We start from the raw sequence: 22,596 nt of genomic DNA, 5'->3' as shown, positions 1-22,596 counted from the left end.
TCTTTCAAGGAGTTGGAGATGGCATTTATAAGTGGTCCACGTTTCACAAGCATATAGTAAGGTTGGCAGTACAATAGCTTTGTAAACAAGCATTTTGGTTTCCCTGTGAATCCCTCAAACACTCTGCACTTCAATTGGGAGAAAGCTGCACTCGCACAGCTCAGGCGATGCTGGATTTCGGCATCAAAGTTGGCCCTTGTGGAAAGATAACTGCCTAGGTAGGAGAAGTGATCGACATTTTCCAACGTTACAACATTGAGTTGGATTTGTGGTGCTGCAGAGGGGTTATTTTGTACTTGTTGGTGCAGCACTTTGGTTTTTTGGATGTTGAGTGATAGGCCAAGCTTTTCGTAAGCCTCTGCAAAGATATTTAGGATGGTTTGGAGGTCATCCTCTGAGCGTGCACACACTACGTTGTGTGTTCTATGAAGTTCTATGACGGAAGTTACGGTAACCGTACTCTTTGCTTTCAGCCTACTCAGATTGAAGAGCTTTCCATCTGTTTGATATATGATTTCTACTCCGATGGGGAGTTTGCCTTTGACAAAGTGTAGGATCATGGCAATGAAAATAATGAATAGAGTTGGGGCAATAACACAACCCTGTTTAACACCTGATCCCACTGTGAATGGTTCACTTTGAGAGCTATTGTTATCTGCAATGTTGCTGTCATGTTATCATGGAGGAGCCGAATGATGTTTACAAATTTAACTACATTTAACAACAATACTAAGAATGATAGAATTTACTATAAGAAGGGGTAAACTTAGTGTGCGCTTGACTAGGACTAGGGGGAGATGGCTTTGAAATCACACACAGCCATAAGTTTCACTGATGTGGCTCAGTAACACAAACTCTCTCTACCTCAGCCTTGTAAGGATGTTATGGGGAAGGGAGGAAAAACCATGCAGAGCACCATGAGTTTCTTGGAAGAAAGAATATTAATTAAGATTAGAAAACAGAGTGTCAAAAAGGTGCTTATATGTTCTCAAATTACACCCTCTAACAAAAAACATTTAATATTGTACAATTTTCAGTCTCCTGTAAACAAAACATCACAAATCTCACTGAAGCACTAAAAAGGCTTTAGATGGTGCAATTTCTTTTAGATTGTCTTAAGAGCTTCAACTTTGGGGAAGCTTAATTAATACAGATTTTCTGAATGACAATTACCAAAACAAAACTAAGAATTAATGGACATGAATCAGGCTGTATCAAATGGGGAAGAAGTACCAGCCAGCCCCTTGTCACTTCTGAAATCTGCTTTGGGACTGGACCTTTTAGGCATTTTATGAGGCAAAATAGCAAGACACAAGATTTATGAATTAAGGAACAATGTTGCAAAATTAGTTGGTGTGTAGATGAAATAGTCATATATGAGCTTATGGAGCTTTAGGGAGACATAAAAGAGAAGCCATGAGAATAAATATGATGGCAAGAAAAGCAGCTGGTAGGAAACAGGTCAAGCATGCATATACCCTGGCTCCCAATTTCCCTCTCCCAGTTGCTGTTCCTAAGGCAAGCAGCCACCAGCGTGTTTGTTATCTCCATTTGTGCTGAAAATGCAGAAAAGTTCTGACTCAGCACCCAAAAAGAAGCAGCCTCAGGGGGTGGAGCGTGCAAAACAGGAAAGGGATGTATAAACTGCTCTGCACCAACACGTTATGAAAAGTTCGTGACACACATTTCTGCTCTAGACCAGCAGGGATTTATATTTGTGTAATAAATTTAGACACCCTCCGCCATCCGTAGCAGGAGTGACTCATAAGATGGCTATCTGCAGATGTTTTTGAAACGTGGGCTTATTTTTCACTTCCTTTTCTTTTTTGACTCTCTCAGCATGTCAGTGGAACGGACTTCCTCAGAAGGTGGTGGACTCTCCTTCGTTGGAGGTTTTTAAGCAGAGGTTGGATGGCCATCTCTCATGGATGCTTTAGTTGAGACTCCTGCATTGCAGGGGGTTGGACTAGATGACCCTTGGGGTCCCTTCCCGCTCTACGATTCTATGAAAGAGCTTTCCATACTTTCCATGTTGATGACACACTTTTTAGACATGCATCATTTCACAACACAGTAATTCAGTTTTACTAGCTAACTGGAGGTAAACTAACCCTTTTCCAGTCCCAGGAGTGCAAGGAGTGTTTTTACAACACACCTGCACACTGCAACCAACACGCTAACATGTTGCAACACAGAGTTTGGAAAGCTCTGTTTTATGATATATGCTTAGCTCATGCAACAGACCAGCTTTCAATAATCTAGTGCTTTCCAGATACTTTGGACTAAAACTCTCCATCAGCCCCAGGCAGCATGGCCTGTGATCAGGGATGATAGGAGCTGAATACCAGCCACATCTGGATTGCACCAGATTGGGAAAGGCTTCAACACATGGTGGAGGCAGAGGTGACAATATTGAAATCCTTGCCTCTACATATGGGAAAGTGGGGCTTTTGCCTGCAGAGATCACCCAGGTTCAATCTCCAGCATCTGTCAAAAAGGATCTCAGGAAGCAGGGCTGGCAAAGAGCTCAGCCTGAAACCTAGGAGAGTCTCTGTTAACTGGGACTGCTCAAGCCACTGATCACTGTATGGCCCTTCTTCTTTCTAATGGAGCTAAAAATGTAGCATCGAAGGCAAAAATGAAAAACATAGGTCATGGCACGTATGCATCTAATACAGCATTTTCAAACCTTTTACCTTCAATTAACTCTTTCCAAATTCCATTGTTTGTGAATCGAAACTAAGCCAATGACAGGGAACCTATGGCCCTCCAGACACCACAGTCAGCCTGGTCAATGGTCAGGGATGGGCACTGTGGTCCAGCAACATCCAGAAGGCCACTAGTCCTCATCCCTGCTCTAGGCAAACACTTCATTCATGCTGAGCAATGCTGATGCACCTCACTGGTGCCATGAACTAAGCATGCACCCTAAAACATATCCAATACTTTCCTGTGGCAACAGACTGCTAGAGAAGACCAATGATGCTGGACAAACTGACTTTCAAATAAGTACAGTATATAATGACCCCCCCCCCAAAAAAAATCTCATCACCATCACAGACATATAATGAAGAAAAGGCAGATAGGGACTACACAACAGCCAAATCATTTTAGTGTACTGATTGCTCAAAGGAGATGAAACAAATAACATACAGCTCTATTTTAGTTGTATTAATATAACTTGTGCATCATTTCATGGTCACAAAAATAAAACCCTAATGTGTTAGTTCTTTTGCTTCAAGGTTCTGCACCTCAAACATGAGAACTTGAAAAAAAGCTTTGGTCTACAGGTGTCATTAAGATGAACAGCAAAATGGAAGCGATGATTTCTTTACTTATGCCTATTTTTTTGCCCTCATAAGTGTGTTGGTACAATCCAATTTGCAAACCCACCTCAGCCGTCATTGGCTGAGGTGGGTTTGCAAATTCACCCAGAAGTTCACCCAGGAAAGCTGATTCTAATAAGGCTTAAACAGGTACCAACAATATTGATCACTCTGGGCTGGTGCTGCTCTTGGACCTGTAGGAACTGGGTTCAAATCTCTGCTTGGCCAGCTTCATTTCTGCTTTTGCTTAACAGACATAATAGTCACTTGCATCTTTGAGGGTTTATTACTATTATTTAAGGGTACCATCTACTGTATTGCTAATCTTCTGTTTAAGCCCTACTGAAATTAATGGGAGCTTCAAACAAGCTTATGGCCCACTTGCTGGTGGATTGCAACCCAATTGTGCATCCAGAAGGGGGGGATGTGCTTTCTCACTGCATTTGATCCCCACAAGCCACATTCTACCTCTGGGCTGGTTCCATTTTTTGGCCTCCCTGTGCAACAGGGACAAGGGTGAGGTCAGCACATACTGCCCCATCCAAAATGACTCAAGAGGAAAGACCAGTATGAGGTTCTTCTCCACTCCATCACTGCCTTCCTCTCCAAGCAACATCTGTAGCATTTTGCTACACACCACATCCTAAATTATGTGTGCCCTATATACAACATCACACCAATCACAAGTCTGCCTATGGATATTAAATAAAGCTGCTCAAATTGCAACACAGGTGTAGTTCTGCCAATCCAACTCCAATCAGCAGAAGAAATGTGTAGTTCAAGGTTGTTCCAAGTACCATGTGCTGAAGAATATACACCTCTGAAAGAGGAGAGTATCAGATGCAAAATGCCTGCTGAGAAGTGGAGGGTGCAGTGAGAGAAATGCAGCTAACTATAGGGCTGTGCAGGAAATTCTCATGTAGTATAATCTCATGTAGCAAGAAGTAGCAAGGCACTTGATTTTGTGAATTGTTTTGATTTTGTGCATCTTGTGAGTGAATACACAGAGGTCTGGGGGCAGAACTTCCACAGTCTCGCCATCCTGATGTGATGGAAGAGCTCTGCTGGGGATCTCCCATCCCATCCAGCTGCAACCCCTTCACCTGGTGACATGATGCATCACACACCATCTGCTTCAGAGTTGGATGATGCTTGCTAGCATGCCACAACCATGCTTTCTGAGGCACCTCTGCTGTCACCAGAAGGGGCATCATGGTGGTATGTCCTTCCAGGATGGGTGAAACTGCAACAAGGCTGACATTGAGCTGTGTCTTTTAGAACCTTCCAATGTTCCTTACAGGATCGCTAACACTACCTTGCAAGCCTCTCCCTCCTCTCCCCTTTCTTCACCCCATTGACCTGTTCCAATGTTTCAGCACAGAGTTCTCCAAACTTCAGGAGCCCTTGGACTAATAGTCTTTAGCATGCAGATCTGGGGCCCACCTTTTTAACTCTGATCTGCAACATGAGGCTCATTTTAATTAACTATATCTTACCCTCTCTTCCCCAGCCACACATTTTTTATTTTGAAAACGAACAAAAATAATAATAATGGTGGAGTGCTGCAGGCACAACCCGCCTTGAAATGCTGCCCCACAAGTTGAAGGGCAATGCTTTATATTTGCTTGTCACAATGTATGAAGGGAAATGTGGTTCCAACTATGCCTCCCACGATGGATGGCACCTCCCACCATGCATCTCTGACCACTGGGGAGTGAAAGCTACAACCTACCAAGGCACTTTGTGTCTCTACAGAGCAAATCAAGAGACATGGTAGGAAAAACATTCATCAGCCCAAGGGAAACAAGGACATTTCTGACTTTCCACATCGAAACTGGGCATTGCAATCTCAGCACAGACAAGGCACAAAGAAAGGGGAGGGGAGGGGAATCAGGATTCCACAAAAATGAGATCTGAAACTGTCACCAGTAAAAAAATTATATAAAAATAACTGGAAAGGTCTGAAACGTACACCAAGATAAATGGTTTGTCTGACACAGAGAATCATTGTGCTGTAGTCTGCAAGTCTGGCCTGCATTTTTTCAAGGACTAACCACTCTTGCTTCTTCCAGAACATATAGGGCTCCCTGTAGGAGCCAGTACCAATTCTTCAAAGAATAAAACTTCTCTTACACAACTGAGTATGGAAAGATCTCACCCACACCACTTCCAAAACAGAGGGTGGGAGAGGTGGGGGATGGCACAGCTATGTAAACCAAACGATTTCTGTTGCAGGCTCTGCATGGCAGAGGGAGTGGAGCTTGCCATTATTGCTTTGCCACAAGGTGTGATGAAAGATGTGGACCCCACAGTGAAAAGCGAGGGAAGCAACCCATAAACCCTGAGAAAGGGAAAAGCCCTCCCCGCCTCATGCCACACCATGCCCTCCTGCTCAGCCCCCTTCATCTGTGCCCCAGCAGGGTCATAGTTCATCACGGGCTGTGCTGTCCAGAGGGGACTGGAGCACATTAGAGTTCTTGGCTTCACTGCTCAGCTCCTGCTGCTCCTTCATCTTCTGGGACTTGGCCCGGTCCCAGTCAGTTTTGATGTTCTCATTGTTCCACACCACAGAGGTTTCCGTGTCACTGATGTAACCATCGTCTCCTGTGTAGTGCGTTGGGAAGACTAGCAGCGGTTCTACAGAGAAGGCCAGCAAGTTCCGGTTCTCAAAGTGCTCCATATACTCAGAACTGTAGGAGAACAAACATCACATGAAAAGAGCTGCTTCTGGAGATACATCTCTGCCACACGTGTAAATCCGTCAAACAACTAACTGCACAAAAGTATGACTCCTGGAGTTACATGAGGCAAACCATGAACCCCCTTTGAAGAGAAGGAATGCCTTCTCCTCACTAGCTAAGTTTGTCTTAGGTTTCTGACGAGCTAGAAAGATGAAACTTCATAATTTCACTTCTCGGTGTATACAAGGGTCTACTGTACAAATATCTTCTGCTAATATAACTTTCTCCACTCATCTTGCTTATTTGGACCAGGTTTCCTCAGTGTTAGATATTTTTTCACATTCTTGTCTTCCTGTGAGAGAATCAGCTCCTTGGGCAGCTGTTATGCTCTAGAACACTCTAGATTCTTCCAGCAGAAACATATTAGAAGCTGTGATATGAAAGCTAAGAGCTAAATTGCACCTTAAAGGTCTGTTATGAGCACAACAACGGAATGTCTAGGTGTGCTTTTTTATAACAAGAATACATAGCTGAAAATGAATGAACTGCAACTAAAATATTATGTTCATTTTTCACATGGTCTAGTCCTTCCCCTGCCCGCCCCCGCCCCCAATATTCTTAAGAGGGTCTCTTCGCCAGTGTTCAGAGAGTAGCTGGAAAGAGGGAGGCAGAAAAAGGTCCTCCTTTCCTTCCACTCTGCAGTTCTAATCTGAAATCTTAGGTGCAGTACTGTGCCCAGAGCTCAAAAACTGCTTGTGCTGATGAAATTCTGTATCTCAAAATGTGCCTAGAACAATGGGAGTTTTGAACATTGTTTAGAAAAGAGAGTGAACCCTACCTAGAGTGAAGGCTACCTAGGCAAAAGCTACATAAGATTCCACAGAGAATTGATTCCTACCTTCTCAAAGAGTACAATCATCTAGCCCAGGAGTTGCTAATGCAGTTGCTCTTCAGATGCTTGGACTCTGGCTCCCATCAGCCCCAGCCAGCCTGGCCAACAGTCAGGGACGATGGAAGTTGCAGTCCAGCAACCTCTTGAACTGGCTACCCCTGATCTAACCACACTGAGGGAAATCCACTTCAGCTGTCCAGTGTTCTTGGCTTCAGATAGATGGCATGGCCAAAGAAGATAGAAACCAACTTGGAACAAGGCAAGGGAGCAAGAGAGCAAAAACCATTTTCCAAGCAAGAAATACATGCCAGGACAGAACCTACAGATGAGATAAAAGCAAAGGTGTCCATGCCACAGGTGTGCGACAGGACTGTGGAAGGAAGCTCAGACACGGCCATCCTTCTGGCCCAACAGGCTGCCACTTAAAATCCTTCTGTAAATCAGGAGGGCCTACAACTATTACCTGCTGCCTTGTGATACATATTTGGGAGAAGAAAAGGCTCAGGAGTAAACCCTACACAAATCTGGAGTGGAGTGTACTGGATGGCGCCTTGTATGCCTCCTTCCAGCAACTACTGCAGTCCAGCTGGTGCCAAACGTCTTGATCTGCTTTACTTTGGACCACATCAGCGAGGCCAAGAGGTCTTGTTGCCTGGGCATCCCAGGTCCTTCATACACACTGCCCAGGTGTGTCCCAGGGAGGTCACTTCGGTGCTGCTAATATAGCAAAAGCAATGCAGGAGGCAGCAGTTACAAGTCACAAGAGTTTGCAGCTAGAGCAGGCCCTAGCCATTTGACTTCCATTGTCTTGAGACAGATGAATGCCAACAACTTCTATCCAACAGAAAACAGCAAGGGACTCCTCTCTATCTCCCTCTTTTAAGAAGCTACATCTCATATGCCAAGGGTGTGTTAATAATCAAAGCACCCTGCTCCTTCCTGCCCAAGGCCACAGGCCCCTCTTCCCCTCCCAGCCCCAACCTTACACAGGGTGTTTGTCAAACATGACAGGTAGGAACTCGTCCACAGGCAGCATCTTGGAGAGGGGCTGGGCGTTCAGGAGCTTCTGGGCCCCCTGGAGGGAGATGACGTAGGCCAGGGTCCAGTAGGAATAGTCCGCTTCCACCAGATTACGGACGTGGGGCACGGCTTTCTCAGGATGCTCCACTTGCATGCGCTTCCGGCCAATGTAACTAAAGGCAAGCAGAGACTGAGATCATGACACTTCTTCCCTTTGAATCACATGGGGGCAGCCTGCAGGCAGACCTCCACTGCTCTCCATGCAGCCCACCAAGCCCCAGGGCACACACACCCCCGGCTGCTCAGCCACCAGCCATCAGCAGGGAAAAGGTTGCTGTCCCTGCACTGCTAATGGGGTTCCTGGCAGACAGTGCTGCAGAGATTAAAGTGTGAGTGTGTGAGGCAGGTGAACACGAGTGAAAGGCATGGGGGGAACTAGGTGCCTATGAGTGTGAATGGCAGGGCAGATATCATAGAATCTTAGAGTTGGAGGGGACCCTGAGGGACCAACCCCCTGCAATGCAGGAACCTCAACTTAAGCATCCATGACCCAACTCATGTAAATGTGAAAGGGAGCAGGGAGGATGCTGGTCCCTTAACTCCCCGCTCCTGCCCACATGAATCCCCCAGAAGCAAAAATGTTGCCCAACTCTGCCATCCAAGATTCCCCACTGAAGGATGCTTTTGCCAAGACTTCCCGCTGCCTGAGTCAGCACTTCCGTACTTACATCAAATCCCAGTCCAGGCCCTCCTCTTCTAAGTCGTAGATGAGGTTCATCATGCGTCGCTTAAAAAAGATCTCGAAGCGCAGGTCATCCTCAAACACCACCGACTTCTCCAGGCCTCTCTCAACAACCTAGCAAAAATCAGCACACGTCACTGTTTATTGATTCATTTATTTATTGAAAATATTTCCATCCTGTTTTTCCACTAAGGTGCTCAAGGGGTTAAATCTGCTCTTTCTTGGACCAAGTTATTTTTGGCTGCTTGGCTTGAGTTTGATGGTCACAGAGAGGAGCAAGAAGTCATGCAGGGGACTGATGAGACCCCCCCCCCAGCAACTGGTAGCTCTGCTGGGTCTGGACCAGCCTTTCCCAGCCTTTTGTCTTTCAGATACTTCAACTCTCATCAGTCCCATCAGCACAACACCTGGAAGACACAAGGATTGGGAAGCTGGTCTAGAAACTTGCTTTTTTATTTTTAAAAATGAAAGCTTGTATTCTCAGAAGGCGGATGGTATTCTCAATGCCACCTTTGGCACTCTTTTTCTGCAGTCTTTCAGAACCACAGCATGTACAAAGCCCTGTAAGATTGTATGTAGCTCTGCCTCCCAGAGCAGGGAAACAAAACTGGCATTCAGATTTTGAGTGGCAAATATCCCCTAAAGGTCCCTTTCCTTTCTAGATCATCACACCATGAATGTTTTCCATATTCTAGCTGATGTAATAATCCAATGTGTCCAAGAGGTGGCAGCACATACTAAAAATGCAGTGAAATCCGGTTCTGAGGGATTCCTTCCTGCTGCTTTGGAAGACTGCAAGCAAGCAAGGCCACACAGCAGACCCCAAGTCTGGCTCTTGTGCCAAAATAAGGCCAGCATCCCACTTGTGCCAGCACAATTCTGTGTAACACTAAAGCCCCCATGTTTCTCCACTGATGGAAATTGGTCCAATGCATATTGCTTCATCTCCTTTTATATCTGTACCTTGGGCCAATAATACAATAATACAATTGTTGCCTAAACTGAACCATTTTCACCCATTTCAAAAAGGATGAGGAGACCAATGGAAGGTTGCAGATCTGCATCTGTAGAAAGGCATTTCTGTTTCCAGATCTTAGTCACTTCCAGAGAGCTAATCTGCAGCATTCAATAGGCTCCACACAGAAGGAAGCCACTTACGTGAGCTCTTCAGTATCCAAGAAGGCCAGAGAAAGCACTGTGTTTACCAACTACCATTTTAAAGCATCCACTCACTGAAATCCCGTGCCACATTAACCCACATTCTGCAACACAAAATGCTGAATTCTGCAACCTGTGTGAATTATGTAAATTAGGCATGGAATGGTACACAAGCCCCACACACTTTCTGGAAATCTTATAGTGGGGATGGGAAACCTGTGGCCCTCCAGATTCCCAGCAGTCCCAGTCAACATGAGGAAATGGATTATGGAACTTGTAGCCTATCATCACCCCAGAGCCACATGTTCCTCATCCCTGTCCTACAGAGAGATCTCTCAACGCCATGGGCCACAAACTTTGAAGCCTAGCTAGGAGGATTGGAAGCTTGCCTACTCCCCCAATGAAAGGGGAGATTATTTGGGAACTGGATTCTGTGCCAAGTACTGTGTCTTGCAGTCCTTAACTGCTTGTGCAGAACCACACATATACACCTGTTTTGAAAGTTTCATGGTTGGGAACAGATGACCTAATCTCCTGAAAAGACAGACTATGCCTTGCTGTTTGACATAAACATAATTTTTGGATTTGATTTGTGGTATTCAAGAGTTCAGTCCCAACCAAGTCGATCTCATAAATGTCGTTTAGAACACTAGGCACCTTTCCAGTTAGGAGTTTGATCCGGCCTTCCACAAACTGTCATGCACATCTTTTTTGGTTGGAAGATTAAATAAGAAGAGTTTGTTTTAAGAGCCTCTGCGCGTTCTATGTCGAGCTTACTTCTTGTCGCCATTTCACTTTGGTACTTTGGTGTTCTGTTAGTGCCTGCTTGTTATTAACTGATAAACTGTGGACCTCTTTGGATAATTGGATTATTTGAGAGGCAATACCTCTAATTTGTTGAAAGATATGCTCAACCATTCTTGAATTTGGAGTTAATTGGGTGCTCTCCCTACTTGTTATTCCTTCCTCTCTTAGAGGCACAGGGTCAACTTGCCCCATTGTTGGATCCAGTATTCTCCCCATATTCATAATCATCTTTAAGGAGAGAAAATCGTTTTTTTGTTGGAACTGTAAAAGCAGATTTGTTAAAAAAAGTCCTCCAATTTAGATTGTTTGGAATCTAATTAGATTGGTGAGAGAGCTGCTTCCTCTGGGTCCCTGTAGCGTTTACTAGCAGGCATAGTGTTGCGGTGGGGAGTAAACAAGGAGAGGTTTCCTTAACCAAAGAAGAGAGAAAAAATAGAAAGTGCTCAGTTTGTTCAATTTAAGAGCTTCTCTGTGAGGTGACTGCCAGGAGTTCCAGGCCTGCCCAGGATGCTTCACAGAACTTGCCCAAGGTCTTTCTTATAGCATAGATAAGAGGGTGCTGATAGAATCCCAATAGGTTGGTAAGTTTAAAAGTAGAGAAGTAAAAAAAAAAGAAAAAAGGAAATATTACTTCCCTGGGTAGCAACCAGTGCTAATTACAGTCCTGTTATCTGTGGAGCTTCGAAGCCTGCTTGCTAAGCCGTTGCCATCTTGGAACCGCCCCTGAATAAATAATTAAAAAATGGCTGCTGTTTGACATGATGAGCATCACTTACCTCTTGCCAAACCTTATAGTGGCTGAGGAAGCAACCCAATTCCCCCTTGGTGAGTGGACGCCCATGGTATGGGTCCTTGTAACCTGGCAACATCTTAATGCCCAAGGCTTCCACCTGGCTGGTGTTCATTGCTCTGAGGACAGATGGAATGAAAGAATAAAGGACAGTCAGTAGAACACAAGCTATTCATGAAGAGAGCGGCAGAGATACATGCCAAAGATATATGGCTGTGTGATCTAGGGTGAAAAATAATGCAGAAAGAAGAAAACAATTCTCTTTCCCTAGATCAACTTCTGTTGGTGCAGAAGCTTCCAGCCAGCGCAGAGTTCTTCACTGAACAGAACAGAAAAGCAGTCAAGCCCAAGAAGCAGGGTTGTGTGCCACTCAAAAGCTTGCCTACTTCTTTCTACAGCTGCTGAAGTTTCTCCAACACAAGATTTCACTTCCCCTATTATTTCTTACTTTCTGTGAGCAATTTGGCAGCAACATCTTTTGCTCCGTGCAAGCGAAGATTAAACAAGGAAGATAAAGAGCACAGGATGTTGTCTTTGGGCAGATTAGTTTCTGCTTTGGCCACGACCGGCCGGAGATCTTGGGGGTCCCAGGCAGAAGACCCTTCATGTCAAACCTGTTGCCCTAGAGCCTTTTTGACTGCAGATCCAAGACCTTCTGCAGGATGCAAATCAGGGGCTCCAACCCCGAGCTACAGCCCCTCCTTTTAGATATGGTGAGTGTGAGCCCATTCCACTACAACACCATTGGGCCCCTAAGTACACAGGATATTGGCATGGCTAAGGTCAAGCACCCTATTCCACCCTGAACACTCGCCCTTTTTGTCTTTGTCCCAGGCGGGCACTCACTTGCCATCCACAGCTTCAACCACTTTGCAGTCTATCTCCTGCTCATAAAGCGCCCGCAGCATCCGCTCCCGGCGGTCAGTCCGACGCTTCAGGTTAATCATGAAGACCTGGGAAAGGAAGCATTGCGGCGTCAAGAATGCAGAGCGATGGCCCACCGTGGCAGAAAGGCAGAGGAGGGAGCAAAGCAGCGCCCCAGGCTTTGCCATAGCTATGCAGGCAACCGAAGGACATAGCGGAGCTTTGAGGAGAGTGTCAGAATGGACTCTGCATTACTTCAGACTGTAGGCAGAAGATGCTGAGCTCCCTGCAAATGGCCAAGTAGCAAAGCAGGAAATAAGCTGGGCTGCAACCTTTTTTGCTTGCAGGAAGTTTTCTTTTATGCAGGGGGCATTATAAAAGGGGGTCTTCCTCTCCACACTTGCAACACACACCTGTAGTCTGAAGTGGTACAGTCCACTCTCATCCCCTTGGGATTCTGGCACCAGCTCTCTCATGTCTAGACATTTCCCCTATGGCACTACACTCTAAGATCTATCTGCAGAGCTGAACAAAGAAGGCTCCAGAAGTCAAAGAACTAGGGAAGTCTGCAACTTGGCTTTCAGAAGGCAGGGTGACTGAAGGCAGCAGCATCACAGCCCACCAATGAAAAAGTCCCTCAAACTGCCCTCTACTAAGGCAAACCCAAAGGAAATCGCCCAGACCCCATGGAAGCAGATGTACATGATGGTGGAGATGATGACAATCAAGGGTCGGTCAAATTCTGTTCTCTGCTTAAATCTTGTGACTTAGATTATGCCATTCAAGCACATTCACACAGGTCTGCTTGTTTTTCCTCACCTCATCAAATCCCATCTTGTCCGGGATTTTAGGAGGCACAGATAGGTATTGAGAAGATTCCACTGGAGGGTTTTTAACTGTAGGGAAAGACAAAACTAGGTCATGCGGTGGGTCACGTGACCTGTCACCAGGTTTTCATTTAAGGAAAAGAAGAGCAGAGATGCATTTTATGACAAGCTCCCCCCAGATTCTTGGCCTCGTGTCAGATGCTGGGAAGGGCCATTGTTCGGCGGCAGAGCTTCTGTCTGACACACGGAAGATCCCAGGTTCAGTCCCTGCCATCTCCAAGTAGGGCTGGAAAAGACTCCCAGTCTGAATCCCCCAAGAGCCGCCTCTGGTCCGTGAAGACATTTCTAAGCCACATTAATAAATCTGCACCATAAATTTTGATGTGGAGGCACATACATGAATTGTTCCCCATGAATGCCCAGTGCACCACGTAGTCCTGCAGCACTGGGTCTCCCAAACTTTCAGGGGGGAAATTGCTCACACCACACTGATTTTTTTATTGATAAGAAATACATTGGAAAACAAAAAGGGCTTGCTTATAACATAGAACACAACTACTTTATAATATGATCAGGCGGAATCTAGAAAGCATAAAACAATGCAGCCACATAAGAACACAAATCATTCCCAAAATATAAGTATGGATACAAACTCAAAGAGAGGTGTGAACTTGCTTTTGCCTGGTAAATTTATTTATATTGGATCTTATTTGATACAAACTAACTCTTATCTCCTCATCAGCACAAAGAAGCCTTTCTCTTTTCTGATCTTTCATATTTGTCAGAGCTGACAATCCCTGTTCACAACAATATGTTGCGGAGAACTGTAGAAAAACAGCTATACTCTTGAAGAGAGGCACGGATAGATATAAAAAATATTTTAATACTATACTATACTGAAATGTTTAACTCTTTCTTTGTTTGTCCTCGAATCTTCCTGCCACACTTGCCTTCCTCTCTGCCACACCCTCTGAGAACCACTAAGAGGTGTCTAGGTGGATTTTTAAAATGGATTTTCTTCTTAGCCCAAGGATGGGGATCTTGTGGCCCTCCAGATGTGGCCGGGCTAGAACCCCCTTCATCCCTGACCCCTGGCAGTGCTGGTAGGGGCTGAGGGGAATTGTAGTTCAGCAACATCTGGAGGGCCAGTCTAGCCTTATCAAAATGCAATTTTGACTTCTCAAGAGCCCTAGGAAGACAGTTCACTCCCTCTGAGTTTACACTAACTTTGTAAATAGATCTCCAGGAAACCAGGCAAGGACATTTCAGAAAGTCCCTGCCCCTAAAGTCCTTTTAAATTTATTTCCTTACATTTCTAAGGTTTCATGGTTTTCTTTTCTCATCCCCTGGCCAATATTTTATCACTGTAGCTTGGGTTCAAGATTACCCCAAATATCTTCTAGTCAGATTCAAGGCTAAGTTGAAATGTGCCCTTGGCCGTTTCCTGGAGGGCGGGTGAGGGGGTTTGGGCACAAGGCTGGCTCTCAGTGTGGGCTAGAAGTTTCGATGACATATCTTCCTCTAACTCCAAGTTCTCCCTTAAAAAAAAAAAAGAAAAATCTTCCTCCACACAACCTTTTTCAACCACTATTTTCAACAGACTTGACTGTCCCACGCCTCACAGATACATTCCACAAGGATGAAAGTGTGCCTGACAGCAAAGGCAAGGTCTTCTTCTTCTTACATGAATGTGCTTTTGCACATTTGCATTTCATGGAAGCACAGAAGACGAGATCCTGCCCTGCCAAAGGAAAAGATCTGAAGGAGCAGCTGGGTGGGAATTGGGGGGCAGGAATGTCTCTTTACCCTCCAAAGTCTTGTTTTTAGAAGGCTTCTATATTCAGACACCAGGCACTGCTATTTTGCCCATGAAATGACCAGTGCTGTGTTTTACCAAACAAAAAACAAAAATCAACCCCCATGTTTCAACACAAAGAGGATGCAACTTTAAAGAACCAAAACCAGTTGTCCATAGCAGCAGAAACATGCCTGAAACAAATCCCACTCCACTGGTAAAGGCAAATGTTGAGAAACTAAACATTTTCTCCCCGACACAGTACCTTTCCACATGCAGAAAGGTTTTTGGCATGGCAGCCAAGCCATGTACATTCTGAGGTGGTACAGTCCACCTCAAAAGCAGCACCCTTGAATGGGCTCCTGGGGCCCACAAGCCATCTGCTACTTACAGAAGTTTTGCCTTCGAAGAAATCTCCCAAGGGAAGGTCAGCACAGAGAATGCCCCTTTCGGTTAGCAAAAAACAAGCAGTTATTAATGAAAAGAGGGTGCACACGGAACTCTCCTACCTTCCACCTCAGTCACCTTCTCAAAGAGTGACCATTTTGCCTTTAAGGGCAGTCAAATTTAGTGAAAGGACCTTTGTGTAGCTGCAGCCCTGTACAAAGAGCGACTGTGAATCATCCCCAAGGGACGGAGTCTAGCAAACTCCTCCAGAACCCAAAGGAGGGGCAACTGCTACACACAAGCACCATTGATGGCAGAGGCTGCTCTGAGAGGCTTCACACAGGCCATGCGGGGCTGGTCAGGCTGCCTTGAACTGGAGAAGCAGAAAGCATGAGCCAGGGCAGAAAGGCTCTGGTCCAATGTCCTGCAATTTCAGTGGCACTTTCTGCAGCATGGTCCTATGCATCCCTATGCAAAAGGAAGCCATGTTGATTATCATTGGAGGCCCTTCTTCATGTGCTCCTCTGCGAGAGGATGCTGGCCACATAAGAACAGGGTCTTTTCTGCAGTGGCTCCCCATTTGAAGAAGGCTGCCCCGGGGAGGTTTGCCTGGCACATTCGTTGCATATCTTTAGGCAACAAGTAAACTGTTCATCTATAACCAGGTTTTAGGCAGATTAAACAATTTGTGGCCTTTCAAACTTTGGGCTTTATACTTTTTTCTGTTTTTATACTGTAAACTGCCCTGTGATGCTCAGATGAAGGGCAGAATATAACTTTAATTAATTAATTATAACTGTTGTGACGTGGGGTTTGTGATTTCAGCTCTCTTGACATAATATGCTGGAGACAGTTCTGTAGTAACACTTCTTTATTAAAGCAAACAAGACTGAGAACTGAGGAGGGGAGAGCTACATTTATAGGGACAGGGAACTAGCAAGAAAGGATACATTTTGGAGGGAACAATATCAGGCAATCACAGTCCTGCCTTTTGGAGGAAACCAATAAGACAGAGGATCTAAATACAGCAGCTTAAATGAACCAATAGTAGCTGTACCCTCTGGAACCAAAAGGCAGTTACTTTACCCTAATGCAAATACAGACAATAATAATACAGATATAACATCCTTTGACTCAATACACAACACCCCTCCCCCCCCTAGCGAGCACTGCAGACGTAATCTCTCAGGTACTGTGGGGTCCTACAACTTCTACTTGATCTCCTGACAACAGGTGTTGCCGGTTCTGGATTGGATGTTACCTGTGGTAGGGGGGTTGCTATAGGGGTTTCGTCAGGAACAGATGGAGTCCCAGACATCGCAGGGTCCCCTACCTGTACCTCGTCATTCTGAGGACTAGCAGACCCTGGTTCATTTGCTGAAGCCCCTGGTGACTGCACCTCTGGGCCATTTTCACTCTGGTCTTGCAGCTCTGCGTCGTTAGCCAGGGATGAATTATCTGACCCCTCCCTGCTGAGCGCCCGGCGCCTCAGCTGATCTATATGTCTCTTCCAAACTTGCCCATTTTCCAAGGTCACATAGTAGGACACTGGTCCACTAGTCCGGGTGACCACACCAGCCACCCACCGCGGACCTCGTGAATAGTTCCTCACCCAGACCAGATCTTCAGGGGCGAGATACCTTGTTGTGTCAGCCTCAGCCTGGGGGGTTGTTCTTGAATTACGGTTTGGCATTTTATCGGGGTGGACATAATCCAGCACCATTACCAGTCTTCTACCCAAGAGCAGCTCAGCTGGCGACTTGCCCGTCGCAGTACACGGCGTCGCATGCTGCAAAAATAACATTCGCGCGATGCGAGCTGACCAGTTACCCTCCATTAAGCGCGCAATGGATTCTTTGGCTGTTCTTACCATGCGCTCAGCCTGTCCATTGGAGGATGGGTGAAAGGGCGCAGATGTGACCCCTCTTATGAAGTTATCAGCCAAGAATGCCCTGAATTCTTGGGATACAAAAGCTGCCCCATTATCTGATACAATGGTCTCAGGTAACCCGTGGGTTGCAAACAGCTGCCTCAACACCTTGATTACGGCAGCTGATGCCATGCTAGGGACCATCGCCACTTCTAACCATTTGGAATATGCATCGACGATAACCAAAAAGACCTTCCCCTGGAATGGCCCAGCAAAATCTAAGTGCAGCCGGCTCCAGGGAGATCTGGACTGCTCCCACCAGTGAACTGGTGCTCTGGCCACTTCTGGCCGCACCTCTTGGCATGCCTTGCATGTTCGTACCCATTGTTCTATGTTCTGGTCCATTCCAGGCCACCACACATAGCATCGGGCTAGCGACTTCATCCTGACCATTCCCGGGTGTCCCATGTGAAGCGTCTCAAGAACCCCGTTTCTCAGTGGTGCTGGGATGATCACCCTATCTCCCCACAGGAGACAACCCTTATGCATGGACAACTCGTGCTGCCTTGTCGCATAAGGCCTGAATTTGTCTTCATGCGGACCACCTGGCCACCCCCTCCCCACCCAAGTGAGCACACGGGAGAGAACAGCATCTTTCCTCGTTTTCTCAGCTATATCAGTAGCCGTTACAGGAGCCCCCGGAAGTGTTTCCAGCATCATTATGTGCTCCGCTGGAGCAGGATCCACATTGCTCCCGCCAGGAAGAGGCAATCGACTCAGCGCATCAGCGTGGCACAACCGTTTCCCCGGCACATGGGTCAAGGTGTACTGGAACCCGTTCAGGAATATAGACCAACGCAACATTCTGGGGGAGAGAATTTGTGGCGTTTGTTTGTTCGGGTTGAACAACCCTAACAGTGGTTTGTGGTCCGTTTCAATGGAGAAATGGCGACCATACACATAATCATGGAACTTTTTGATTCCTGCCACAATTGCAAGTGCCTCTTTGTCAATTTGAGCATAGTTGCGCTCCGCAGGCGACAACGTACGGGAATAGAAAGAGATGGGCTTTTCCGACCCATCCGGTTCCCTATGACTCAGCACCGCCCCCAGGCCGTATTGAGAGGCATCACATGCCAGGACCAGCGGCTTCGACGCTCCTGCTACTCAGCATTCCTCGCAAGGAGTCAAAAGCCTTCTGCTGCCCCTGCCCCCATCGCCACACATTCTTTTTCTGCAACAGTCGATGTAATGGTTCAGCTACCGAAGCTTTGTGGGGTAAGAACGAATGATAAAAGTTAATAAGTCCCAGGAATGACTGCAACTGCGTCTTGTTCTGTGGTCGTGGTGCCTCGATGATGGCCTTAATCTTAGCATCTGTGGGGTGGATGCCTGATGCATCAATTTTAAACCCCAAGAAATCCACAGTTGGCACCCCAAAACTGCATTTTTCCTTCTTCAGTTGCAACCCCACCTCCTTGAACTTGAGCAACACTGCACGGACACGCGCAACCAGTTCCTGTGGGTCTTTTCCAGCAATCAAAACGTCATCAAAAAATGGCAAGACCCCCGGCAGACCTCTTAACAGGCGTTCCATGAGCCCTTGAAAAATCCCTGGGGCCACACAAACTCCAAATTGTAATCTGTTAACTCTGAACGCCCCTTTATGTGTGACAATAGTCTGTGCTTCCGCTGATTGTGGGGTTACTGGCAGCTGTTGGTAAGCTTGTGCCAGGTCAATTTTGGCGAACACCTTGCCCCCAGCCAGTTTGGCCAACAGATGTGATACGACTGGAATGGGGTATGAGTTTCCCCTGAGTGCCTTATTGATAGTACATTTGTAATCTGCACAGATCCTGACTTCCCCATTTGCTTTAAGGGGCGTGACGATTGGAGTCTCCCACTTAGCAGAGTCCACGGGTGAGAGAACTCCCTGCTTGACCAATTTATCCAGCTCTGCTTCGATCTTGGGTTGCAGTGCAAATGGCACTCGCCTTGGTTTGAGTCGGATTGGGGCCACCCCAGGGTCCAATTCGAAGTCAACTGGGGGCCCTTTATAACAACCCAGTTTTCCATTAAAGAGACCAGAAAATTCTTTGCATAATGCCTCGCTCATCTCAGGGCAGGTTTGGATTGAATTAAGCCCTGATATACTCAGTCCCAGGGCGGGGAACCAGTCAGTGCCCAGGAGACTGGGGCGACTGCCCTTCGCAATCACCAGTTTGAGTACCGCCTGTTTGTCCCGGAACTGTACTCTCACGGCACACATTCCCATGACATGGATGCGGCCCGCTGAGTATGACTGCAAGGTTGCCGGGAAGGGCTCCAGAGGGGGCAACTTACCCCTGGGGAAGAATGTCCTCGCGGTCTGGTCCGACACGATAGTGAATCCAGATCCGGAGTCCACCTCCATGTCGCACAGCTGACCCTCAATCTTCACCTTGACGTGTGCCTTGCCTTGCGCTGGAAACTGCACGACCCTCCCGTTGATCTCCGTTACGTAGTGGCAGTCCTTTAGAACATGGTTTGCCGTGGACGGTCTGCGATGCTCCAGTCTAGTTGCTCCTGTCGCTCCCAACGCCGCCGATCTACAGACCCTGGCGATGTGACCTGTCTTCCCGCACGTCCGGCACATAGCATCCCGGAAATGACAACTCTTCCGCTCATGGTTTCCGCCACAACCAGGGCACCTGCCTCGGTGATCTTTGTGCACTGTGCAGGCCTGACGCACTGACTCGACCCCACGGACTGGGCTTTGGCTCGGAGTAGCCTCTAGCTCGTCCATGGCATGCGCAACTTCTATCTGTGGCTTAGGGGCCTTGCGACTGGCATCAAGCTCCTCTCTTTCATAATTCTCCGTGGCGGTGGCCTCCTTCAAGGCTGAAGCAAGGGTAACCTCTTCTTTAGCCACGATGCGTCTTCTGGCTTTCTTGCTGCTCAGACCACCGATAAACCGATCCAGGAGAGTCTCTTCCAGATCTTGGAAGTCGCAGTGCTGAGCGAGCTTCCGCAGTTCAGCTAGGAATGCAGATACAGACTCCCCAGCACGCTGCTGCCTCTTATGAAACTCCAACCGCCGGGCCATCTTGGTCTCAGTAGGCGCCAAATGGCTTGTCAGGCAGGCAAGAATATCTTTGAGAGGTGTCTCACTTAGCTTCGCTGGAGCAAGCAATGCCTTGGCCAGCTTGAAGGTCTCAGGCCCACAGTAGCTCAGGAATGTGGCCCTTGAGCCACTGCGAAGAACTCAAAGCGTTCGACGTAGTCTTCCCACGTGTGGGGCTCTGATGGCTGGAAGGGCTCCAATACCCTTGGACTCTCCATTGTCCTGTGGGCAGGGTCGTCTTCTCAGCCGGCCAGTGAGTCTTGTTCTTAGCTACAATCCGGACTCTGAGGCAGGGCTGCGTTTAACCGCTCCTCAGCATTCCGGATCCCATCCTCGTCGCCAGTTGTTGTGACGTGGGGTTTGTGATTTCAGCTCTCTTGACATAATATGCTGGAGACAGTTCTGTAGTAACACTTCTTTATTAAAGCAAACAAGACTGAGAACTGAGGAGGGGAGAGCTACATTTATAGGGACAGGGAACTAGCTAGAAAGGATACATTTTGGAGGGAACAATATCAGGCAATCACAGTCCTGCCTTTTGGAGGAAACCAATAAGACAGAGGATCCAAATACAGCAGCTTAAATGAACCAATAGTAGCTGTACCCTCTGGAACCAAAAGGCAGTTACTTTACCCTAATGCAATTACAGACAATAATAATACAGATATAAAATCCTTTGACTCAATACACAACAACAACAACAACAACAACAACAACAACAACAATAGATTGATGATTTAGTGAGGTTTACTCCCAGCTATAGAACCTTAACCTTAAGTTGCTTTTGTACCTTTATATGCTGTCTTCACAGCGACCCCTGGAAGGTAGGCCAAATACATTTCCCCTTTGACGGCCAGTGAACACAGGCTGAGAAGCAAAGCTTTGCCCAAGGCAGCATCAGGAAGTACAGAGAGCCGGCTGGATCAGGCCAACAATGTCTAGTCCAGCATCCTAGTCTCACAGCAAGCCAACCAGATGCCCATTGAGGGAAACCAGGAAGCAGAACATGAGCTCAACTGCTATTTGGAAGTCTTGCTGCCTCCAGAATGGCCATCCTGGCCAGGAGCCAGCAACAGCCCTCTCCCCCCCCCCTCCATGAATGGGCCTAATCCTCTTTCAAAGCCATCCAAGTCGGTGATATGGCTGTCTCTGGGAGTAGCAAGTTTGACAGTGTGTTGTGGGAAGAAGGACTTTCTTTTAGTTGCCCTAAACCTTCCAACATTCAGCTTCAACTTTCCTTTCTCCATGATAGGAGACTCACCTTTTCTCTAAAATAGGCATCCTCAAACTTTTTAAACAGGGGGCCAGTTCACTGTCCCTCAGACTCTGTTGGGGGCCGGACTATAGTTTGAAAAAAATGGTGCCTTCATTATACACCTTTAGGCGCCAGGCAAAAACATTTCATTTTAGCCAGGCTTTGGGTTGATTTGATTGACATCCTATGCCCTTTTTAAATGTGGTTCTTTTTTGGGGGGGGAGATGTTATTGGGTTGTTTTTATTTTGCTTATATATATAATTGTGGTTTTAGATTATGTTCCCTGAGACCTCTGAGTATAGGGCAGTATATAAAGTCAATAAATAAATAAATAAATAAATAAAACCTCAGTGGTAGTCCCAAATTCAACCCCTGGCATCCCCAGATGGCGTTGGGAGAGCCTCCTGCATGAAACCCCAGAGTGCTGCTGTCAGCCAGGGTAGGCAATACTGAGCAATGTTCTGGCTCGGTATAAGGCCTCTTTCTCCTCCTCCTCCTGTTGCAAGAGCTGGCTGCTTGTTGGGAGAGGCTGCCCATTCGCTCCAGCTTCGCCTGGGGCCTCCGCCTCCAGCCCATGGAATCCTGCCCTGCGGGGAGGAGAGCGCTCTCAAGCTGCCATGGCGACCCAGGCACCATGCGGCCCCCCGCCTCTCTGCAAGGGGGCTCTGAGGACTAAGCGGCGTGGCTGCGCCTGCGAAATGGAGAGTCCAGAGCCAGAGGGTCCGCGGTACCATTCCCCGGCTGCCGCCTCTGCCTTAGCGTGGAGTGGGCAACTATAGGAAGGCGGAGGGGTCAGGAGCAAAGTTCCGCAGAACGCTTGAAATGCAGGAGGAGGGAGGGAGGGAGAGACACCCCTCTGCCTTAGCAGGTAACTACGAATCCCAGCATGCAATGCAGCCAGAGAGTATGATTAGGCCGAGCACGGAGTTGTAGCCAAATGCTTTCATTGCGTTCAGTCAGAACGCTTTGCCGCCGCTTTGCTGCTCGCTGTAGGCCGCCTCCCCCCTTTGTTTGCCCCTGCCAGGCAGGCTGAGTTCAGGACCCTGGGGGGCCAGATCTGGCCCTCGGACCATAGTTT

The 22,596-nt window shown here is 47.1% G+C and overlaps 1 protein-coding gene across 1 annotated transcript in view; it reads right to left on the bottom strand.

Moving 5' to 3' along the window:
• Nucleotides 1-3,094: 3,094 nt before the first annotated feature.
• COLGALT1 (collagen beta(1-O)galactosyltransferase 1) overlaps nucleotides 3,095-22,596 on the bottom strand; it is a 33,071-nt gene continuing 13,569 nt past the window's right edge. The window contains exons 7-12 of the mRNA XM_083599865.1: nucleotides 13,100-13,176; nucleotides 12,263-12,369; nucleotides 11,403-11,535; nucleotides 8,648-8,775; nucleotides 7,886-8,092; nucleotides 3,095-6,016 (exon numbers count right to left, since the gene is read on the bottom strand). Coding sequence (XP_083455991.1) covers nucleotides 5,749-6,016; nucleotides 7,886-8,092; nucleotides 8,648-8,775; nucleotides 11,403-11,535; nucleotides 12,263-12,369; nucleotides 13,100-13,176 — 920 coding nt within the window. The 3' untranslated portion in view covers nucleotides 3,095-5,748. The remainder of the gene's footprint in view (nucleotides 6,017-7,885; nucleotides 8,093-8,647; nucleotides 8,776-11,402; nucleotides 11,536-12,262; nucleotides 12,370-13,099; nucleotides 13,177-22,596) is intronic.

The sequence above is a fragment of the Podarcis filfolensis genome (genome assembly GCF_964270895.1).
Source record: "Podarcis filfolensis genome assembly, chromosome: 2".
NCBI lineage: Eukaryota > Metazoa > Chordata > Lepidosauria > Squamata > Lacertidae > Podarcis > Podarcis filfolensis.
The sequence above is the reverse complement of the archived record's forward strand: the minus strand, read 5'-3'. Positions and strand labels throughout refer to the sequence as shown.